This window comes from Curcuma longa, chromosome 1 (genome assembly GCF_044706935.1).
Source record: "Curcuma longa cultivar G26 ecotype Majalengka, Jawa Barat chromosome 1, ITB_CL_G26_1.1, whole genome shotgun sequence".
Lineage (NCBI taxonomy): Eukaryota > Viridiplantae > Streptophyta > Magnoliopsida > Zingiberales > Zingiberaceae > Curcuma > Curcuma longa.
Genome location: NC_133861.1, coordinates 10,154,121 through 10,174,905, shown reverse-complemented (window position 1 = coordinate 10,174,905; position 20,785 = coordinate 10,154,121). Strand labels below are relative to the sequence as shown.

At 37.2% G+C, this 20,785-nt stretch overlaps 3 protein-coding genes across 3 annotated transcripts; 2 read left to right on the top strand and 1 right to left on the bottom strand.

The window, feature by feature from the left end:
- Positions 1-730: 730 nt before the first annotated feature.
- Positions 731-11,403, top strand: LOC141811497 (phosphatidylinositol/phosphatidylcholine transfer protein SFH9-like). Its single transcript, XM_074699526.1, has 13 exons — positions 731-948; positions 5,587-5,686; positions 6,353-6,619; positions 6,709-6,786; positions 6,869-6,970; positions 7,038-7,087; positions 7,190-7,289; positions 7,377-7,451; positions 7,545-7,655; positions 9,778-9,853; positions 10,613-11,004; positions 11,067-11,152; positions 11,240-11,403. Exons 1-13 carry the CDS (start codon positions 731-733, stop codon positions 11,289-11,291), a joined length of 1,707 nt encoding a protein of 568 aa, XP_074555627.1. The 3' UTR covers positions 11,292-11,403.
- A 3,178-nt stretch (positions 11,404-14,581) lies between these two features.
- LOC141839640 (putative lipid-transfer protein DIR1) lies at positions 14,582-15,054 on the top strand. Its single transcript, XM_074727474.1, has one exon. The coding sequence runs from the start codon at positions 14,582-14,584 to the stop codon at positions 14,891-14,893; it is 312 nt and encodes a 103-aa protein (XP_074583575.1). The 3' UTR covers positions 14,894-15,054.
- Positions 15,055-15,562: 508 nt separating this feature from the next.
- LOC141845864 (uncharacterized) lies at positions 15,563-20,390 on the bottom strand. Its single transcript, XM_074733868.1, has 7 exons — positions 19,957-20,390; positions 19,235-19,430; positions 18,976-19,048; positions 16,550-16,602; positions 16,149-16,262; positions 15,911-16,060; positions 15,563-15,826 (listed from the first exon to the last, which is right to left on the bottom strand). Exons 1-6 carry the CDS (start codon positions 20,327-20,329, stop codon positions 15,925-15,927), a joined length of 945 nt encoding a protein of 314 aa, XP_074589969.1. The 5' UTR covers positions 20,330-20,390; the 3' UTR covers positions 15,563-15,826; positions 15,911-15,924.
- Between the last annotated feature and the right edge of the window lie 395 nt (positions 20,391-20,785).

The following is a 20,785-nucleotide window of genomic DNA, read 5'->3' as shown; positions in this document are numbered from 1 at the left end:
CGGTGTCCACGGCTTGAATTCAAATATACTTTTTAATTTCTTCCTTGATAGAGAAAAATAGTACTCTTCCAATCCGCATTAAAAATGAAAAAGAAAAGAATAAAAAAATAAAAATAAGTGAGTATTTTTTTTTCATCTTTTTATTTTTATTTATTTTTTACAAAAATCAAAAGAGCGTTTAAGGAATCATCAGATAGACATTTTTTTTAATAAAAATCATCAAACGGACAATCCATTGTATGCTTTATTTTAAAAATACTCTTATCTTATTTTCAGCGTTATCACATTATAATATACAACGTAAGAATATTTTTAGAATAAAATATACAGTGACATGCCCATTTGATGAATTTTATAAAAGGAATATTCATTTGATAATTTATTAAATAAGAGATGTCGTTTTAAAATTTTTTTATCGTTCGAACAAACTAGTTTAGGTTCAAATCTTTGATCAAATTGACAAAAAATAAATTTTTTTTTAAAAAAAATGCTTCTGTGGCTTTTAGCGTGATCAATCACCACTGGTTTTCTTTGTCTCTCACGTGCGCTCACGCCATTGGTACCTACGCAGCAATTCAATTCGAACTAGAATAGAATATTAAACATTCGCCACCTCCACCGACCACCGTCACCGCTTCCTTTCCCCCCTCCTCGAATCTTATTTCTATTTGGGGCACGCTCGAGAAGAAAGCGAAGGATAAGGGAACCGGGAGCGAAGGGAGATCCAGAGATGGTTCGCGCAATGTTCTCGTTCTCGTCGAGGAGCGGCACCCCTGAGGGTGTGAAAAGGAGGGGAGAAGGGAAAAGGCCCGAGCTGTCAGCCACCACCACGGAGGAGGAGGAGGAGGAAGAGGAAGATTATTCGGAATGTCTGGAGGCCTTCCGGACCGCGTTGATCGACCAGAATCTGCTTCCGCCTCGCCACGACGATTACCACACCTTGATGCGGTCAGTTTTTATTGCTCTAGCTCCTCCCACCATTCAAATCGTATTTCTTGAACGAAGCTATCGTTGGAATTCACCTCGATGATTTGTTTGAATTTTATACAAATTTTCAATGCAACTAGCAGGTTTGATCATTGAAATATGTTGTGATGGGATGATAGAACAATAAGGTGCTTGAATGCGATAAGTTTGCTGGAATTGGAGATATTTGAGGTGCGAGCGATGTCAGTGAGAATAAAATTTGCGTTGAATTATTGAAAATTCAATGGAAGAATTTGCAACCTCTTAATTCAGCCACTGAAGGTGGTGTTAGAATATTGTTAGGATTTCAAGTGTTCTGATATCACTTGTTGGAGATGGAGATAGGTCTAATATCCCTTGCCATAATCCACCCTCCCAAAACATCCTCTAATCCAATTAAGTATCTCCAGAACATAAAATCAGCTCCAACAGAACCTTCTTCTCCCGTGGTAATTTAGCATGAAGACACAAAAAGGAACAAGGGCAATTTAATGTGGTTTGTCATAAACCTACTCCATGGAGATAATTCAAGACAATATAATATTAGAGGAAAATAGACATAAAACCGGATAAATTGTTGTCGATACCTTTTACAAAAACCCCACCCTTTCAATATAGTTGATGCTCCTCTTCCATCATAGATGGAGAAAATATGAAAAAAAATTTCATTTTGAGCCTATGTACTAAAAGCTATCCTTGAAAAGGAAATGCTCTCGACAAGTAATATGGTATTCCACAACCTCTATACACATCCCATGTTCTCTAGGTTTTGAAATGCTCCCACGTGTGAGGAAACCAACAATCCATCAAAATTTCAAATTTTACTTGTGTTATGTTATGTTAACAATCATATAGAATAATCCTCAAACATCAATTATTGATTAACTAGGCCTAAATTGAGACAGCTAGTTTGTGTGACACACTTGGAAGCATTAAGCCATGAGTTAGGTCATTAAACCAACAACTCAAGGACCTATAGAATTATCAGTGAAATGGTGTTGTATCTAGTGCTTCAAGGTGATGCTCCATAGTAGTATATTCCTCTTGGATTACTCTATCACTATATATGCTAGTCATGATCCATGCCCTGACTTTACCTCAGCCAACCCCATATGTATTGATCTAGTGTAGTGGATGGTGCTACTTGTCATAAAGGAAATCTCTCTAACTGCTTTATCCATAAATAGTTAGAAAATCTACTCTTTTGTTTGTTTATGTCTTGAGGTGCATTGAGAATTTGTACTCATTGCCTACCTCACACATCCTATTTACAACTTTACTGCCATATGGATTTTTCGTGTCAGAAGCTACTCTCATTAACTCATAATTTCCCTATAATGGTATTTATCTAAATCTAATATATTTATTGAAATTACATTCTTCCTTATCTTTAGAATAAAGTTTACTTGCTTAAATGTTGCCCTACCACAAAAACTCTTCCTGATTCTTCCAAATTCCAATACTCTTGACCTCCACCTTTGAACCATCTCCCAAATTTATAGTCTAACCAAGTATACACAACAAGCTAAATCTAAATGTCAAACAGTAAAATGTGTGTTTCCTTCCACTAGGGTGCAAGAGAAACAACATATTGTTCATTGATTATTTGTATGTTGCCTTGATTGTCAATTTTCATCTAAACAATTCCTTTAGTAATCATCATATGCTTGCACTCATAACATTAGATATTCTCAAAAACTTAGAATGTTTACACCGTTGAGATCCTTAACTATGTGATTGCCTACCCCCTTCTTGTCCCCATTTTGTGTAACTGGTGAACTCCTACTTGAATCTGAAATAATAACTCTCCTTCTTAAGCAACATATGCAATTATATTATTAGTCACATCTTATAAAGTCATCTTGCTTCTCTTGCCAATTAGGAAAATCTTCATAAAAGAGTTCAAATAAATCAAATTGTGAAGTAGTAAATATTTGTACCGAGTTGATATCTGAGATCTTTTCTCTAACCTTGATCCCTTAAAATATGTTTAGATGCTTTATCATGTTTTTGCTTTTACCATATGGAGCATATACAACCTCCTAAGATGGATCTTGTTAGTGACACTATTACCCATGTAACACTCCCCTAATATTTGCATGATACTTTGTATTATAGTGTGATTGATCATCATATAAACCACACTATTTGCAATACATAATCTAATGGTATTGATTGCTTTTGCATCCATCTACTCTCAAGATATTTAATGGCTTCCCATTTTATTTTCAAGCATAGCACCCCACAAGCCCTATTATATCAGTAGATCTCTCATTCTTAATTGTCATAAAGAGAAACTAGATCTCCTATCACACCTCTAAAACCCCTTTAATTTTTATTAAAGTCCTTGTCATCTTTATAAATAATTTGTGTTTTGATATGGTGGAAATTTGCCGCTGGCAGTGAGGCGAAGGTTAGATGATGGGGAGACGGTTGAGGTGGAAATCACCAAGACGAAGCGACAAACTTCTAACCTGAGCAAATGAGGAAGAGCATTTGAGGGTGCCAAAACTATTCGATAAAGTTCCCAAGATGCTTAAGTCACACAAGGGTGGATTGTAAAAGGAATACAAAAATGACAGTGTTTAAGAACGTGAACCTCTTATCCGGTGGATTTATCTGGGAGTATTTATAGATAAAGGTAGGTGAGAAGCAATGACCTATAATAACATATGACATCGGAGACCATATTCAAATAAGATAAGGCTCATATTCGTGTGGAGCCATGTCTAGGTATGGTCTGGGAATGCAATGATAGGTCGTATGGTGAGACATACCTAGGGATGGATTAGAGAGCAGCATTGAGAGTTTAGGAGAACTCGGAGAAGCGAGTTCGATCGGGGAGAGCTTGAGCATTAGATAGGGGAGCTTGTTGAGTAGTTTGAGAAGAGCTCAGAAGCTTTGAATAGTTGAAGAACTCAGGGAACTCAACACATTCAGAGGGAGAGCTCAGGGAGCTCTAAGTAATACCCATTTGGCTCCATGAGATGCCGACATGCTGACATGGTCCTGAAGGTCGACTCTTGAACCAGAGGTCCTTGGCCAGTGGGCTAAGGTGGAATAAAGCTACGTGGGCATGGTGGGCTAATTGGAACATGGCCCACATCATGGGGTATCATGTTTGATTGCCCGACATAGCATGAAACCCTAGATGTAATACTTGAAAATCTAACAACTTGTGCTATGATATCATTTGTTGTGATCACATTCCTCTAGTACCACTCGTGGGAGTTGCAGACAGCTCCAACACCACTTGCTACAACTTATTGTCTCAAACCATGTAGATATGATCTCGTGCTTCAAAAATGTAGAATCACCTCTACCACATGTCCATGTCGTGGGATCTTCATCTCTTAAGGTTGAAAGTAAGCTCACAACATCTGAAGCCAGATTCTTTCCAAGTGTCATTGTATTCTTGGTTATTATCATGAACTCTTTTTTGTCTATGAAAAGCATTTGTTGTTGCTGTCTCTCCAACTATGGGTATATCTACATCCAAATTTCCTCATCTCTGTAGATTTTTGCTTCTTTTGGTAGACTTGACTTCCTACAATCTTTACTACAGATTTATTTATCTCAACATGTTTTTGTTAGGTTCTTCTATTGATTTACTACATTCGCTGATCTCCGTACTACTACACTCATCTTCCTCTAAGTTGAGCTTTCATGGTGGTAGTCTCCTTGATTCTTTACCTCATCATCTCTATTTGTCTTTTGATCTTGCATTTCTAATCTAAGATGAGATTATTTGTTATGAGTCACTTCCAATATCTAAGTCGATGATTGGAACTATAATTTTATCTATATTTGTGAAACTTTTTATCAGCCCTCTATTACTATAATTTTGTCTATATTTGTGAAATTTTTTATTAGCCCTCTATTGGTTACAAATGATTTTTTTCTAGTAGATAGATTAATCTTTGTCACTCTTCTAATATTTTCTTTTTCTTGCATATATGTCAAATTTTAGTCTCCTCTCTTACATGTGTCTTTTGGAGTATATCAACCTTTGTTCATTTTCTCTCAATATTAAGTCTTAGATGTTGGAATCCTGATTTATTTATTTCATTTTGCAACATCTTACAAGTTATCATTTCATCCTCACAAACTTCAAAATCCACAATTCCTTAAATTTGAAGGGAAGTAAAGGAAGAAGATCACCATAAACCTCAACCAATCATCAATGCAGGGTTGTTGTGCTAGTATTGGCATTTTCATTTTCATCATTATCACGTCTCAGTCCATTTTATCTTTTTCTTCTTGTGAGATCTGGTTTAATTTGTGTAATAAGCTAGATATAGATACCATTTATATTATAGCTTGAGAAGGAGTGTGTGACATAATATAATATTTCATTCCTCTCAATAGTTGGTTAATCCTACACGGACAAGTTCACAGTCACGCCTTACAGCATCTAGATCAATTGATCACATAACTAAATTCCAAGTGGCTTTTCATCGGAATCTATTACCCACCTACTCATCAACTCTTATTGCTTCTCAAGGATTGAACACACTTAAGGATGCCAGAATGATCTATCAAATGCATCTAACTTTAGTGTAAGATTATGATTTATCATGCTACACATTTTCATTTGAACCTTTGACTAATCATTTCCAGATTTCTAAAGGCACGAGGGTTCAATATTGAAAAAGCTATTCATATGTGGTCTGAGATGCTTCAGTGGAGGATCAATTTTGGTGCTGATGCTATCATTCAAGTAAGATTAGCTAATGGACATTTTCCTTTCCTGCTTTATTGTAGCAAAATGAGCACAGTCAAGAGCTTCCACTAATGATTTACAGGTTAATAGCTTGGCATGGTTTTGATTTTTTTTTCTTAAGGCGTTCTCTAGGCTTTTGACTGGAATTCCCACGTTGGGCTTAGATATTATCAGTGAAGTAATGTGCCAAGCTACATGGTATAAATTCTGGATGTAACCAGCAAACGTGCTATGTAGAATTTTGAGTTTTACACCTATCGCACAGTCTTGCATACCTATATCTATGTTGTGAGTACTTGTAGTTCAAATGCTATGGAACAAACCTTGCCCTCAATTAAAATGCAATCCACTTGTTATTTGATTGATAATCCTGTCTTAAAGATGCCATTTGACAACCACAAAGCACATTAAAATAGATTCATAGTTGGAAATAATTCCAACAGAAAGTTGGTTTGGAAAATAAAACTCATAAACCTTGCATATACTTGTTTTTTTGTCTTTGACCACGAGATGTCACCACACTACATTGGATATGAGAGTGACAAGGTTAAAAAACTCACATATACTTTGATATTTGAAGACTGATAATTTGAGTTCAGAGTTTTACCAATATTTCAGAAGGTTATTATGCTTTCCATTTTCTAACAGATTAAGTTTACATAGGATTTTGTATTTGATGAACTCGATGAAGTCCTCCATTACTATCCGCATGGTTTCCATGGTGTTGATAAAGACGGAAGACCCTTATATATAGAAAGACTTGGGAAAGTTGAATCCAACAGACTTCTGGCTGTCACAACTGTTGAAAGATTTCTTAAATACCATGTTCAGTGCATAGAGAAGATGCTTACTCAGAAGTTCCCAGCCTGTTCTGTTGCAACCCAAAGACACATTGATATGATGATAACAATTTTAGATGTACAAGGAGTGGTATGTGGCTATTTTATTTTACTTTAATATTTGGATTTGAGCTCACACTATTCATGTCAGTGCAGTTTGTTGACAAATTTATTATGTAGAACTGGATTAGCGTTGGCAAATTAGCTCGAGATGTTGTTGTTCAGATCCAGAAAATCGACACTGACAATTACCCTGAGGTGATACCCATTATACACAAGCAATTATTATGTCACAGTTTGTTGTAACCAAATCAACATGTTTCTTCCTATATTTTGGCAGATATTATACAAGTTGTTTGTCATAAATGCTGGTAGTGGGTTCAGATTACTTTGGAATACTATAAAGGGCCTAATTGATCCACGAACAGCAGCCAAGATTGTGGTAGTCTGTTGATGTATAAAACCCATAATCTTATGCACCAAGTTTACACTTTCATCTAATTTTGCAGGTGTTAGGAGAACGATATCAAAATACATTACTTGAATACATTGAGATGAGGTTTACATTCTCCATTTTTTGTGAATTTAGTCATGCCTACAAAAGGCCCTTTGGTTTGATGTTCTCAACTATTGCTATCTACTTCCTTGTTATTGATGACAGTGAACTACCTGAGTTTCTTGGTGGCTCTTGCACTTGTTCTGATAAGGGTGGATGTCTTCGATCCAATAAAGGACCATGGAGTGAGCCTGAGATTATAAACGTCAGCATATAAGTTTTTCTATGTCTTTTAAGTTAGAAGAATAGATTTATTGTGCTCAGTCTTCAATGTTGTTTTGTTTAATTCCAGTTAGTTCAGGCAGCTGAAAAGATGAGTCCAAGTAGCAGAGGTAATGTATTGAATGATGAAAATTTGAATCAGCAGGTTAGGAACTATTTTATCTTAGGCGGGGTATAAATTCCATTCTTATAGGCAGATCAGCTATGTTCATTTTGAACGATGTGATCATAATTGCAGGTGAGAATGTTTAAAAAGTCCAACATGAATGAGAAGTCATATAAAGAATCAGTCTCTCATACGCGATCCATTCTACAATTTGCTACCCAGTCAACTCCGGGGCATGAAAATGTTAGTTATCTTTAATCAGCTGTCTGCATTCGATTGCATTGATTGTTTATGTCTGAAATTTTACCTTCTGCATGCGATTGTTTAGCTAACATAAACATGTGCAGTACAAGAAATAAAGGCAAAGTTAATGCTACACTAGACATTTGTGTACTTAGGCGTCATTCTTGCACAAAGGAACTTTTTTTCATGTGGTAACAGTTTTGTGAACGTTTATTTGCTTGTTCCTGACCATTTCATTTTTTTGAATCGTACTCTATGATTGACACCAAAGCTTAAAAGAAGTTCAATGCATATAATCCAGGTGTTTTTAACTAGAAAGTTACCAATAATTTTTGTTTTTCCATCTTTCTGCTCCTTCAAAGAATTTGGTCGAACTTAAATCTAGTGTCCTTTGTTTAATCATTTCTTTCCATTATCTCTAACAATAGTAAGATGCTCAAGGAGAAGACTACAATTAACAAGTAACTTGGCTCTTAACTTCAGGATCCAATCCATGTGTGGCTGTGTGTGACATTACATGAGGCCCCAGTATTACCACCATTGTAGTATAGTGGTATCAGCAAGAGTGCAATTAGTATCATGAACATTATTTGACTGTTAGAAGGTTGAGATTGTTGAAGGCTCAAATATAAATATGTAGGGATCTTGCTACGAATTTATTCTCCATGGTTGTTTAGTAAAGTTACAATATATATAATACTAGCAAACCATAGTTGCTAGGTTGAGTGTCAAGGTCAAACATAGGACAATGAAAAAGTTTTATAATAATTAAATTGGCATCTATATTGTCTAAAATTTAGTAAATATCTAAAGATCGATTGTCACTGCATTAAGATTATTTCCATTGATCAATTAGCAAATTTATTGACTCAATAGAGATTTGGTAGTTGAATACATTTGCAACAAATTGATCTTTCAATATAATTTAACCACTTTTGTGGAGTGATAGGGACTTAAACGTAGACATGTAAGGACCTAGCTGTGAATATATATTGTATATGAGTGTAATCATAAAAGTACAATATGGCTAATACATGTACATGGTAGAGAGAACTACTTCGGGATAACTTTTAACCTGAGAATTTCTTAGTTCAAAGATGTTTGCATCCTTTATTGTCAATTAATTAGTGTTTCCCAGCTTTAAATAATCAACAAAGCTCACTAAAATGTGTGTGAAGATTTCTCTAGTGCAATAGGAAGGTGTCAGGCATCAATTCTAATAATTAGTTTCCAGGCAGAAAGTTAGTTGAGTCTTGATGATCTTGATAATGAAATAAGGTAACGTGGATGCTTATACTTGATAGTTGCTATCTACAAGGATTACCTGTCCATTAACTATTATTCAAAAATTCGCTTTAGAAAACATTCTTGGATAATTTTTTTTTTTATCTTTGCACCGGAGGAGTGTTTTGGCTTTTGTGATCTGTTAGGGAGAATAAAGGGATGTATATGTGATCCGCAGAATTGAGAGAGTAAATGCTAATGCAAGCCTATAACAATATAAAGATCTCAATGAAACCATTGTATTTGGAAGTGTAGGCCTTGTATTTTGAAACATCATGCACAAACCTAAAGAGATTCACATTGCCTGAAACCTCTAGTATGCCAGATTATCTATGAATTTTATATTTCAACAGAATTACTGACTTGGAGACGACAATATATGATGCGACAGTAAAGCCATTTCTTCACGGTCATCTGGGAACTGAATTTCTTTGACCCTTTGCCGTTACAAAATAATCAACTGAGTTCCAATTCTAGAAGCATCAATAAAATTTGGTGCCTCTCAAGAGAGTTTTTTTTTCCTTCTAATGTCAATCTCAATGTTCGTCCCTCTGGATTTCCTACTTTCCTTTCCTGAGTTTCTCCAACCAGTTTACGGCTTTTAAAACTCTTTATTGCTTGTACTTGATGTGGATAAAAGCTATCTTGCATGACTGCCTGATGCCAAAAACAAATATTTAATATCAGTGAGATTGCAGTAATAAGCCATGTCATGTAATTACAGAGTGATGCATTAAATAAGGAATCATTAGTTTATGGTGCTGATTTTCTCGATATGCACATGATTATGAATGCTAAAGTTCTACAAATTATTATTTCACTCTGCCATTGCTGCCAGGGTATAGAAAACGAGATAGATGAAAATGTGTCTTCCAACAACTCAGATGGTGAAACAGTACTGTGTGAATTTGAAGGTACACCATTTCACTGTGATGTTTTTTTTTCATCCCGATGTTTGTAGGTTTAATTGTCAAATGCTTTTTATGTTGCATACTGGTCACAGATTACTGTATGCTTTGCAAGTATCTTTCACCTCGTGCTTGCTGACTATTGAAAGCTAATCACGTTATCAGTTTTGGTTCTTGGTGACAATGCACTTATACATTGGCTACTCATGGATGTGGTCAAATCTAGGGCTAGTGTTTTGACTAGGTAGTGCGTGAAAAGCTCTCTACAACAACAATAAGAATATGTTGTGAGTCACATCTATCAGATGTCAACTACATGCATCTTATCTCTATGTGGCAATATGCGGCTACATAAAGGCTGCATAAATAAATTACATGGAATAACAATATACTGCAGATGATGCACAAATAATCATTTGAAGAACTATAGTGGAGATTTTTTTTTTAAAGTTATTCACGGAATATCAATATAATTTACCCTTACTAAATAATTGAAATTCTTTGTATGATAGTGAATTAACACACGGGTTCTTTAATTGATAATCTACTAGCTATACGTATTTATTAGTTGATATAAATATTTGATATAAAATTTAAATTGTTAAAATATTTTGATAATTGTTAGTTTGCTAAACCGAAATCGTATCTATATGTATTTTCCTAGCATATCTATCTTGCTAGAGATGTGAGTTCTGGCATTGCATCTTATTTCTCATGATAAAAAATTTTATGTGGCAATATGTATAACCAATGAACCTTTTGCAGATTGCTTGATAAACGATTCCACCCCAAAGTCTTCATTATCAAAATTCCTTGCCCTAGCGATGGGAGCTGTTGGCAATTTCGTTATGAAATTGCTCGCCGTTTTCTTTTTGTTCTTTGGGTTGAAAAATGGACGTTTCGGTAATAGAAATGTCAAGTCATCCGGTCATCATGGGATAGAGCCAACCAATGAGAATTCCATGAGCAACTTGATTTATCACGATGCTGCAGAAGAAGACCCCATCCTACCGGGCATGGAGAAATTCCAGAAGCTTGAACAAGCAACTGACTTAGACATGGAACCTATGAGGATTCCTGAAGAAAATGGTGACGTTTTTGTAGATTCACCGTGCAGCTTAGAATCTCTAAAGCATGAGCTACTGGAAGAAAATAATGTGAGTACTTTTTAGATGTTATTTGAGAAGGACATCTGGTCGACTATTATGGATTTTTGCAGGTTACACAAGAGACCTCAGAAAAGCAAATTCAAGTTTCAGATGCAAGAATCACAGGAGACATCAAAAGACGTTCAAGTAGAAGAAGGTTCCTTTTTGCTGCGATAATGTCCTAAAATGAGCATTATGCTGACACTTCTCCTTTCTGATGATCTCGTTTTGTTGATTTATGCAGACCAAGTCTTTCTAAATTGAGGAGCACAATTAGTTCTTGGAGATGTTCTTGAACGATCGAATATGGAAGAGGCTGAGACATTGTAACACGTGTTCTTACAGCTCTAATGTAAACTGATCCAATGCTTTAAATATACATCTTTCGTCAATGATTTTGAAGTGTCATTTTATCGGGGGGAAAATAGGTCTTCAGTTTTCCATTTTCATTTGATAAATGGTTCATTTTTCAATATATTTTATGATACTTTTTAAAATTATTCTTTAGAAACATTAAGCGTTTATTATAATAATTCAGTTAAGTTGATAATTTATTTTCTTTGAAAAGATAAGTTTGAAACAGGAAACAAGAAAAGTTATTGATTATAAATTAATATATTCTGTAGGCATCGGAACAAACATCTGGCTTCTCATACAACCACTGGATATTGCTACCAAAATTTTCTCCCTGTTACAAATGTAGGTAAAAGGAAAGTTAATGCATTATTGTTCTTATGCTACAAATTATTTGTCGTCTAAGAGTATAATCTATTTATGATATACAATCTTTACCACTTAAAATGCAGCCCCCGGGGCACGGTGCTATGGTTGAAGGGCAGAAAGAATCCATGAAAATGAGAATTTGATTCTCACGCAGGTATTATTGTATGCTCGTGGTGCTCGAACTATTCGAGTTGCTGGACGACCGCTCCTTGAGATCCTCAATACCTCTCGGATTTATTGGATGGCCAGTCCGGATATCTGGTGAAAAAGATAATTTAAAATGAAAATGACAATATAAGTGACATCAGCATTCACGATTAATAGTCGATCGATAAGAGCCAGGGCAAATGTTCCCTCACTAATTCTCTTTGTTTTTTCCTCTACCCTGCACGTCCAAGATTCACTCTCTAGTGCAATGCTCAGCTCTCTTGTTGCTTCAACTCACGCTCCGGAAATCTCTAAGCCAATTAATTAAACAATTACGAGCCGCAAATGCCTTCTCCATCATCTAAAATAATCCAATATAAATAGCATCCGAGGCGAGACACCAAAACATCGTCGAAACACAGAGGCCGAGTAACTAATAAGATCGTGCTACCGGCGGCGGCGGCGGCGGCAGAAGCAGCGCATGCAGGGATGATGACCGCCGGAGCAGACTCGCTGCTCCGCTGCATCTTCGAGGGATGCATCCCCGCCACGTGCTCCGACATCGACCAGCGCCCCTACCACCGTAACTGCAAGTGCGCGCTGCACCGCCACGGCCGCCGCCGATTCGCCAACCCAAGCCCGCGCCCCAACATTTCCTATCCCATTCGACGACCACGCCACGGCCTCAGCTTGGCGGCCGACTCCACCAGCCAGGCTCTTCTCCTGGACCGTGAGAGCAGCCGCTGCCAGCGACGGCTGGAGGCAGAGGATATCATCGATTTCAGTGTGTGGGAAGCAGTGGCGTACGTTTGATTTGTATTCCTGCACTTGGTTTTGAGTTTATTTAGCCGATTCAGAACCGAAAATAATCGAGAGAACCGCCGGGAGATCAGATGAGATGGCGGCGCCCAAGTGAATAATGGAGTCGAGCAAAATTGTTTCCCATGTTTCTAATTTTATCTCCAAATTGAATCGTTTTACAAGGGATATCATTCGATCACTGTAATTCCGTATCCAAACGGAATTAACCAACTTAGATAGAGGCTCTCTGTTCCAGTGTGAGTCTTTGTTACTATCATAATTTAAAGCACTATAGTACACGATTTTAGATGTTACGGGGATAACCTGGAAGGCCTTAGGATCAGATTCGAGTCTAAGTCTGGCCCCACCCGCGGGTCCAGTCAGCCGAATCCTGTGACTTATCGAAGAATCGAAGTATACCCATTCGGCCATACGCTGGCCGAATCGCCTCATGCAGCCTTCACATCGCCGAATCCCTCCATTCGGCAGTGACCTTGCCGAATCCCTTCATTCGGCAGTGACCTTGCCGAATCCCTCCATTCGGCAGTGGCCTCACCGAATCCCTCCATTCGGCAGTGACATTGCCGAATCCCTCCATTCGGCAGTGACCTCGCCGAATCGTCCCATTCGGCCATATGCTGGCCGAGTCGCCCCACGCGGCCTTCGCTTGGCCGAATCGGCCATGTAAAGCACTTGGACACTGGAAGCCTCGCTCACGTGTTTGATAGCATGATGAATTGACCAAGCGCCCTACGGTGCCCTGGTACACCTCATCATGATCTCTGACAAGTCCACGCCCCCAATAATTAATGCTATCTCTCTGCTGCCTGCACGGATGGTGACAACATAACGCTTTACCGGCGATGGAACAAGAAACTCGATTGTTTCTGCCACTTCATTAATCATGATGAGATGTTCCTTAAATGATGACGTGACAGGTATGCACGCTCATCTCCTCTTTAAAATGACCACTCCCCCGGACAGGTAGGGCTCTCTGAACTCTCTACTTTCTCAACGCTCAAGCTCTTTTACTGTTCATCTTCTTCCTTTTGCTGCTGTCCTTGACTTGAGCGTCAGAGTGGTCGCGCCAGGGCACCCCCTGGCTTTCCCACTGATGTTCCCTGTGTTCGCAGGTTGTTCTTGAAGCTTTTTGCCGGTCCTCTTCGGCTCCGGTGAAGTCCCAGGCGACCCTGAAGTCACCATCTCATCCAGCTCCACCCACCATTCCGTTCCACAGCGAGGAGGGTTTGGTAACGTGTCCCGACACCGTTCTCAATCGGAACATTAGAAATTATAATAGAAATATACAACGTTAAATTTGACTTTCACAATCCTGAAGGTGGCCGGGCGTCTCCATCAACAAACTTGAGTATCATACTCTCTCTTTCATCTCACATCTCCTTATAATTTAACGTTTAACAACATAGGTGTCTACGTATTCGCCCATCATCATCATCTTCAGAAATTAGCCTTAACCTTCACAACTACACAAGAGAGCCTCACCCTTGAACTCCTAGCTACAAACATGAAGTTCCGTTTCAGTTCTTGAATTCGTTTTCTTTCAGTTTGGTATTCAAGTTTCATATATATATGGAATTATCAGTAATTTTATCGCCGATCGAATCTGATCTAGAGGCATCCCCTGCTTGTTAAACAGTTCTCGCCGACCTGCGGAATCCTCTCGCCACATGCGGCAGTCCTCATGCCCTCACAAAACGCCATTAGAACAAGCAAAACCACCCTGCCACAGCCAAATAAATGACATTGTTTAGTAAAACTACCGGTATGGTTCGCCCGTGAACCCCCCTGTTGCCGCCGACCTCCACTCACGAGACTCCACCTCCCGTTGGATTTACTACTCCCCTCACTTCTATTTAAGCACCAACAATCACTTCACCGCCGCCGCCATTAAACAATGGAGAAGGCTGTGGTTCTTTTCCTCGTTCTCTCATTCCTTCTCTCCTCCAGCGAACTCGCGGCGGCAGCGGCAGCAGAGAGCCGCTGCAAGATGACCGAGCAAGGCATGATCGCGTGCCTGCCGTCTATGGCCGACGGAAAATCGCCGGCGGCGCCGTCGCCCAAGTGCTGCGCCGCCCTGGCCAAGGCGGACCTGCCGTGTCTGTGCAAGTACAAGGACAACCCGGCGCTGCGGCAGCTGGGGATCAACCCCAAGCTCGCCGTGCAGCTCCCGGTGAAGTGCAAGCTTAGCTCGCGCCCCGCGTGTTAATCAAGCTCCATCACCGCTGCTGCTTCTGTCGAGAACTTGGGATGGACACTTGATGGATCTCAGTTCACCACTGTGCTTGCTGTAGTTGTCTTCCAGTTTTAGTAACTTATTTTTCTCGTGCGTTGGCGTGCTTTCTGAATATCACCACTATTGTACTTTTATTTTTGTTTTCAATTCACGCCCTTTACAAACAAACCATATTTTATTAATTTGCAACGTTAGGTGGATTAAATTTACAACTCATTTACTTAATTAAACTATATAATTAGGTCAGATTTAAAAAACATATTAAATCGTATAATTAAATGAATAGATCAAATTAATAACACTACTTATTTATAAATGGGTCATTAGATTAATTCATTTGTGATCTAATCTAATTTATTTATTCATGGTTTGTAAACGATCTGATCAACCTATTTATAATGAAAGTTAATCAGGTCAAATTTTATCATGCAAATTGAACATTTTGATCAACCTATATTTTTCATATTCACGATCAAAGAGCCCAATAATCAAAAGCCTATATCTTAAGGACAATTTTTAAATTGTATCCCTCCACCCACTGCTACTTCTAACTTTCCGATTTAATTATTCATAAATGATCATAAAATCAATCGTAACCTAAAATTAATCGTTAAATGATAGATTCCACTTTTAACTGAAAAAGTACTGATATTTTAACAAATGTCCATAACTGTGTGAGAAGACAATGGTTCGTTAGTATGGTATTTAAGACACTGCTCTGATATTGAACTTTTTCTTTTCTTGGATAACATGCTTACATAGTAACCTTAATTTAAACATCTTCAACTGCGCATGTACACGATCAAAATAGTCTCAGCTCAGCGACTTGCGCTGCTGAACCAGACGCCAACCAACCAAGAATCATGGCAATTTGCATTTGAAATTTGTCTCCGACAAAAATTATGCCTGATTGATGAATTGAATTAGATTTTTGACAGTATTATAAAGAGAACAAAAACATAAATTAATACACACAAAAAGACACATTACATTTGCTAAACAAGCTAATTGTCATTGATTGGGTTTGACATCTTTTTCCTCTTCTCATTAATGGGAACTGCGCCATATAAACAGATCTTCATCTCCCCTTGCAGAAGCTTTTGCTGAAAATGGCTCTTATAGAGATCCCAAAACTCGGTACTGCCAGGATAATTTAATAAACTCTAACTTAGGAGCTTCAAAGGAGTTCAATCATAATGATTACAGTTCCATGCCTAAAAGACCTCACCTGACTTGTGGTAATGTAAGCAGTGAATAACCCTTGACATCTCTGTGCATATCAAGCAAAATTATGCCCGGGCGTGAAAGTGTCATTGCGTCCATGTTAATTAATTTATTTATCCTGGAAAACAGAAGGAAAAAAACAAAGGCATTTATCGGAGAAGATCAAATGACAATTTTAGGCATGAAACTAAGAAAAAAGGGGGAATTTAATAATATGACATTAGTAGTTTGCCAAGACCAATATAGTAGTTTAACCATGTCATCTTTTGATATAAGCATGCTATAAAGTTTTAGCTGTTTCAAGCTGGGAACATTCAACAAGAGTTATAACTTGTAACTGAAAGGTTGTTATGAAATGCACCAAGAAAATTGATATACATGGATGATATAAAATTAGAATTTTACCTGCTTGGTGTACCACTTGCAATATTTACTCGGCTACTTTTAAGTGAGGTTGCCTGTAGGGAAGAAAGGTATTAACAAAAGATTGAAGTTATGGGGATAGGTACTAGATGAGCATCATGAAAAACTAGGCTAGAGTTCTACCAAAAGAAAGGAAACTTAAGAATGATAGTTTGCAAAAGTCAAATAAAACATAGATTCCATCAAATAGGATTCCTATACACAAAGTCCATTATGTTAATTATGATCTCTTCTATTATGACTCAACTTGGATTCCATCTATAATACACCAAATATAACTTCTGAAATGCACAAAATCCACAAAGTTAATTATGATGTCTTCCATGTCTTGGCTTAACTTTAGAAGATCAGAGATAGGCTTGGATGATCAGAAACATTCCTAGAGAGTGCTTCTACCATAAAGCTTTCCAAATCTCACCACATTGGATTTTGTACCAACAAGCATCCCTAATCAACAATTTCCAGACCAATGTGTATTGTGCAAGGAAATTTATTTTTTGTTCAGGAATGTATTTCGTTGATGGTACTTTTTATTAATTTGCACCACTAATCAACAATTTTATGACCAATATGTATTGTGAAGTTAAAATTATTTTTTGTTTAGGGATGGATTTCACTAAATGATATACCTTTCAATGAATTAACAATAAATAAAAATGAAGACTGAAAAAAACAGCTCTGATACCCCCCTCCCCTCCCTCTGCTTAGGCAGCCAGAGATCCATCATGCATCATCATCCAACCATTTACAATAGTGGAGAATCAGTCAATCTTAAATGACAAGGTTTAAAAAATCATATAGATGATCAATATGTCATGTATACATTGCCAAACGAATAGGTTGTTACTCTTTAGTAGAACTTCATGGATGCTGCAACTATCTCTAATATTTGATGTGACAAATGGGTCAAACCAGACCATGTGCAGGGCCCAACATGACCCGTGCATGAGTTCTGCCATTCACTGCAATGGACTGGGTTGTGCATGCCTTTGGACCTAGGCAAGGTTGGGCACAACAGTCGAGCAGGGCCAAGCATGCCCCAAGGCCAGGTCCAGCAGCATTTTTTCTCTCCTTGAAATGCCCAATATACCCCTTTCAAATAATTAAAATACTAAATAATATTGGTATTATAGTCACACCATATTATTAAATATGTTAAAATAATCCTAATTTTGTAAAGTGCTATAAATTTCTTTTAAATCATTTATAAATTCTCTCCAGTCCACCACTCATCAATCAAAGTTCATCACTCCTCCCTCCTACTCCAACCCAGGCGTTCCACCCTCAACACCCATTCTTTCAAGTCATAATACCTCATCTCTCGATCCTCATTCTGTAAAATCAAATCCTCGATGTGCCCACAGTCTATGGCTATAAATTTCATTCAGTTGATGTCAAGTCAGCATCACCGACAAGTATCTAGGTGAATTGCTTACAATGTGACGACAATATGGATCATATTGGCTGGTGGCCTATGGCTATAGACTGACATTTGGTTGCACCACCAACATTGGCTGCTAATGATTCCCCATAGTTTCATAGAAGCTCTTTTCCAAAAATTAAAGGCAGTATATCAAAGATCAATGACAGCACAATTCATGTATGAGTGTCAAACAGTTAATAGATATCCTCACATGTTTTGTGTTCATATGTATGTTTTTAAGAAAAAAAACATCTAATTTTTAAATCATGTAATTACTTTAAAATAATAAAATATTTGTGTATACCTTGTGCATTTTTAAAAATATTTATTATTCTGGATTTTATGATTTTTTCCTCAAATCTCATCCTTTAATTCGTTTGTTTCTTGTCCCTCTCTTGGTCCATTGGGCCAACCAGGGACCATCCTAAACCTGGGTAAGCAACTTCCTGGGCTGTGCTTCGATATCTAAAACAGTAGCTCAAACAAAAATATTCTGCATAGCTCACTGATTGAAGTAGGCATAATCAATCAGACATTTGTCCTCTCTCATACAGATCCATAAAAATAGTTTTAAAAAAGGTTCAATAACAACCTGATGAATGCAACCATTAAAAATTTTGAATTGATGCTTAGCATATCCGGACAATGGTTCTCCCATTTAGGTAAGGGTGTGATAATGAATCAACTAAACTCCAATTTAGGGCCAAACCCATCAAATCATATCTATCCATACATTAAGTTAGGTTCAATTTATCGTAACCCTTATTATTCTTTCTAATAGTTTCCTGGAATCTCTCTCTCACACACACAAAAAAAAAAAGCAGCAAACCTCATTTAAATGGACCATCATACAAGATCGGGATGATTAATAAACATAACACAAATCCATTCTGAAAAATGCAGCAGAAATATAACCAAACAAAATGAGTAATAGAAAAAAAAATGCAACACAGATGAGAATTTATTTAGATGGCAAAAACCGCACCTGATCTTCCACTTTCATATGCTTTGCGAACAGTTTTGCAGGGTAACACTGCTTTGTAAAGGATTTCAATCCTCTAGAAGGTGAAAATATGTAAGTATATGTACAGGAAATTGGGTCAAGAGAAATTCAGTTAATCAAACTTCAAGAAATGATAGGTAGATTATAGATTTATTCAGAAATTTCAACGGCCCAAATAATACACTTTTCTGAGAGACAGAAACATAATTTATCACCGAAAGCCAGAAAAGATGGAACTCACCGGAGAATTTCCAGGGACCTCAATGCAGATGTACTGACAATTATTAGTGCTGGGCTTCCTGCGTCTATTGCGCCCTCCACAAGCTTTTCTTCTGTAAGCACTTCTTTCCAGGATGGTCCAAAAGCGCTTTTAATGTGATCACTCAAATTGTCTACGTCTTGTGCTATACCTTCAGCAAGCTTCACCATACATGAATCTGCTAAATTTCCAACACTGTGATACTATCCATTTGTTTCAAAAAATAAGGTCTATCTGAGAATGCAACCGATGCTTGATAGATCCCCGAAATCATTTCTTATTCTATTTTTTAAAAAACTAAAGTTACGTTTGATGGAAGATAATTACTATCGCATTAGGTCCCAGCTAAAGCATCGGTTTGTTAAAGGAAATCATAACTGTACCCGCAATAAATAAAGGGGAAAAAGTATTAAAAAAATCAAGCAACAAAACTATATACTATAAGTTCATAATCTGATTTTAACATAGGTAAAGACTGGCAAATAAGATTTCAAACAAAAAGTAATTGCATGAAGAATATATGATTTCATCCAACAATAAGAGAAATCCTACCGACAAGCATAACGACATGTCCAAACACTGGCACGAAGCAGCTAAAATGCATCCAAAATACTAATTTTATCAATTGCAGCCCGTTCCGAGACACTGGAATTGATGGAGTAAAATTACAACATCAAACGATTAGAAACCAAGAAAAAGGGTACCTTTGTAAGCATCCAACTCGAGAGGAGACAGCTTGATTTTATTGGCCGATTGGAACCGATCGAGAAAGAAGCCGAGCTGCTGAGCCGCTGGAGCGGTCGAGATTAAGAACGTTGCCTCGCCACCATCAGACTCGTTTCTCTTCCCCTCTTTCTTTCTCTCTTTCTTTCTCTCTTCCACTTCCTCCTTGTTCTTATTCCTATCAGCGAGAATTTTGTTCTTGCCGAGGGGTATAAAGTTAGGATTCTTGCTGCTGCCATTGATCCGCTTTCTCTTGCCATTCTTATCGATTGATATGCTAGAGTGAGGCTTCCAATGGGATCGGCCGAGCGGCTTCCTTGTTTTTGGAGCTTTAGATTTGTCGATCGCCACCATTGTTTCCGGCAGCGAGGTGAAGAGCGCGATTTTAGGGTTTTCAAGCGAGCTTAACTACTATGCAGCGGTTCTGCAGCGCATTGGCCGTACTTTTTGCGAGGCCCGAGAAGTATTTCTATACGGGCCAGGCCTAGGCGATAATTATAGGGTTTTTATTTTTAAATAAACAATTTATAAGATTTAAAAGTGAAAAAAATCGATGAAATCGAATAAATAAATCAAACTAATCAAATTTAAAATTTTGATTTAATTATTTTAAAATTTTAATTATTTTTTTAAATGATTAATTTGATTCAATTTCAATTTTAAAATTTTTTATTTGATTAAACTGAATTAATTAAAATAAAAAATATTTATAAATTTTTAAATAAATAAATTTATAAATTTTTAATTAATTGATAATTTTTTATAATATTTAAATAATTCATTTATTTTGGTTATTTTGGTAAAAAAATT

Excerpts from the sequence above, each read along its gene's own strand:
- LOC141839640 (XM_074727474.1), top strand. The coding sequence starts at position 14,582 with ATGGAGAAGGCTGTGGTTCTTTTCCTCGTTCTCTCATTCCTTCTCTCC.
- LOC141845864 (XM_074733868.1), bottom strand. The coding sequence starts at position 20,329 with ATGGTGGCGATCGACAAATCTAAAGCTCCAAAAACAAGGAAGCCGCTC. Across the intron at positions 19,431-19,956 it reads CGAGTTGGATGCTTACAAAG|ATTCATGTATGGTGAAGCTT; the intron begins GTACCCTTTTTC and ends GAAATTTAGCAG. Across the intron at positions 16,263-16,549 it reads GCAAGTGGTACACCAAGCAG|GATAAATAAATTAATTAACA; the intron begins GTAAAATTCTAA and ends TCTGTTTTCCAG.
- LOC141811497 (XM_074699526.1), top strand. The coding sequence starts at position 731 with ATGGTTCGCGCAATGTTCTCGTTCTCGTCGAGGAGCGGCACCCCTGAG. Across the intron at positions 5,687-6,352 it reads GTGCTGATGCTATCATTCAA|GATTTTGTATTTGATGAACT; the intron begins GTAAGATTAGCT and ends AAGTTTACATAG. Across the intron at positions 6,971-7,037 it reads GAACAGCAGCCAAGATTGTG|GTGTTAGGAGAACGATATCA; the intron begins GTAGTCTGTTGA and ends CTAATTTTGCAG.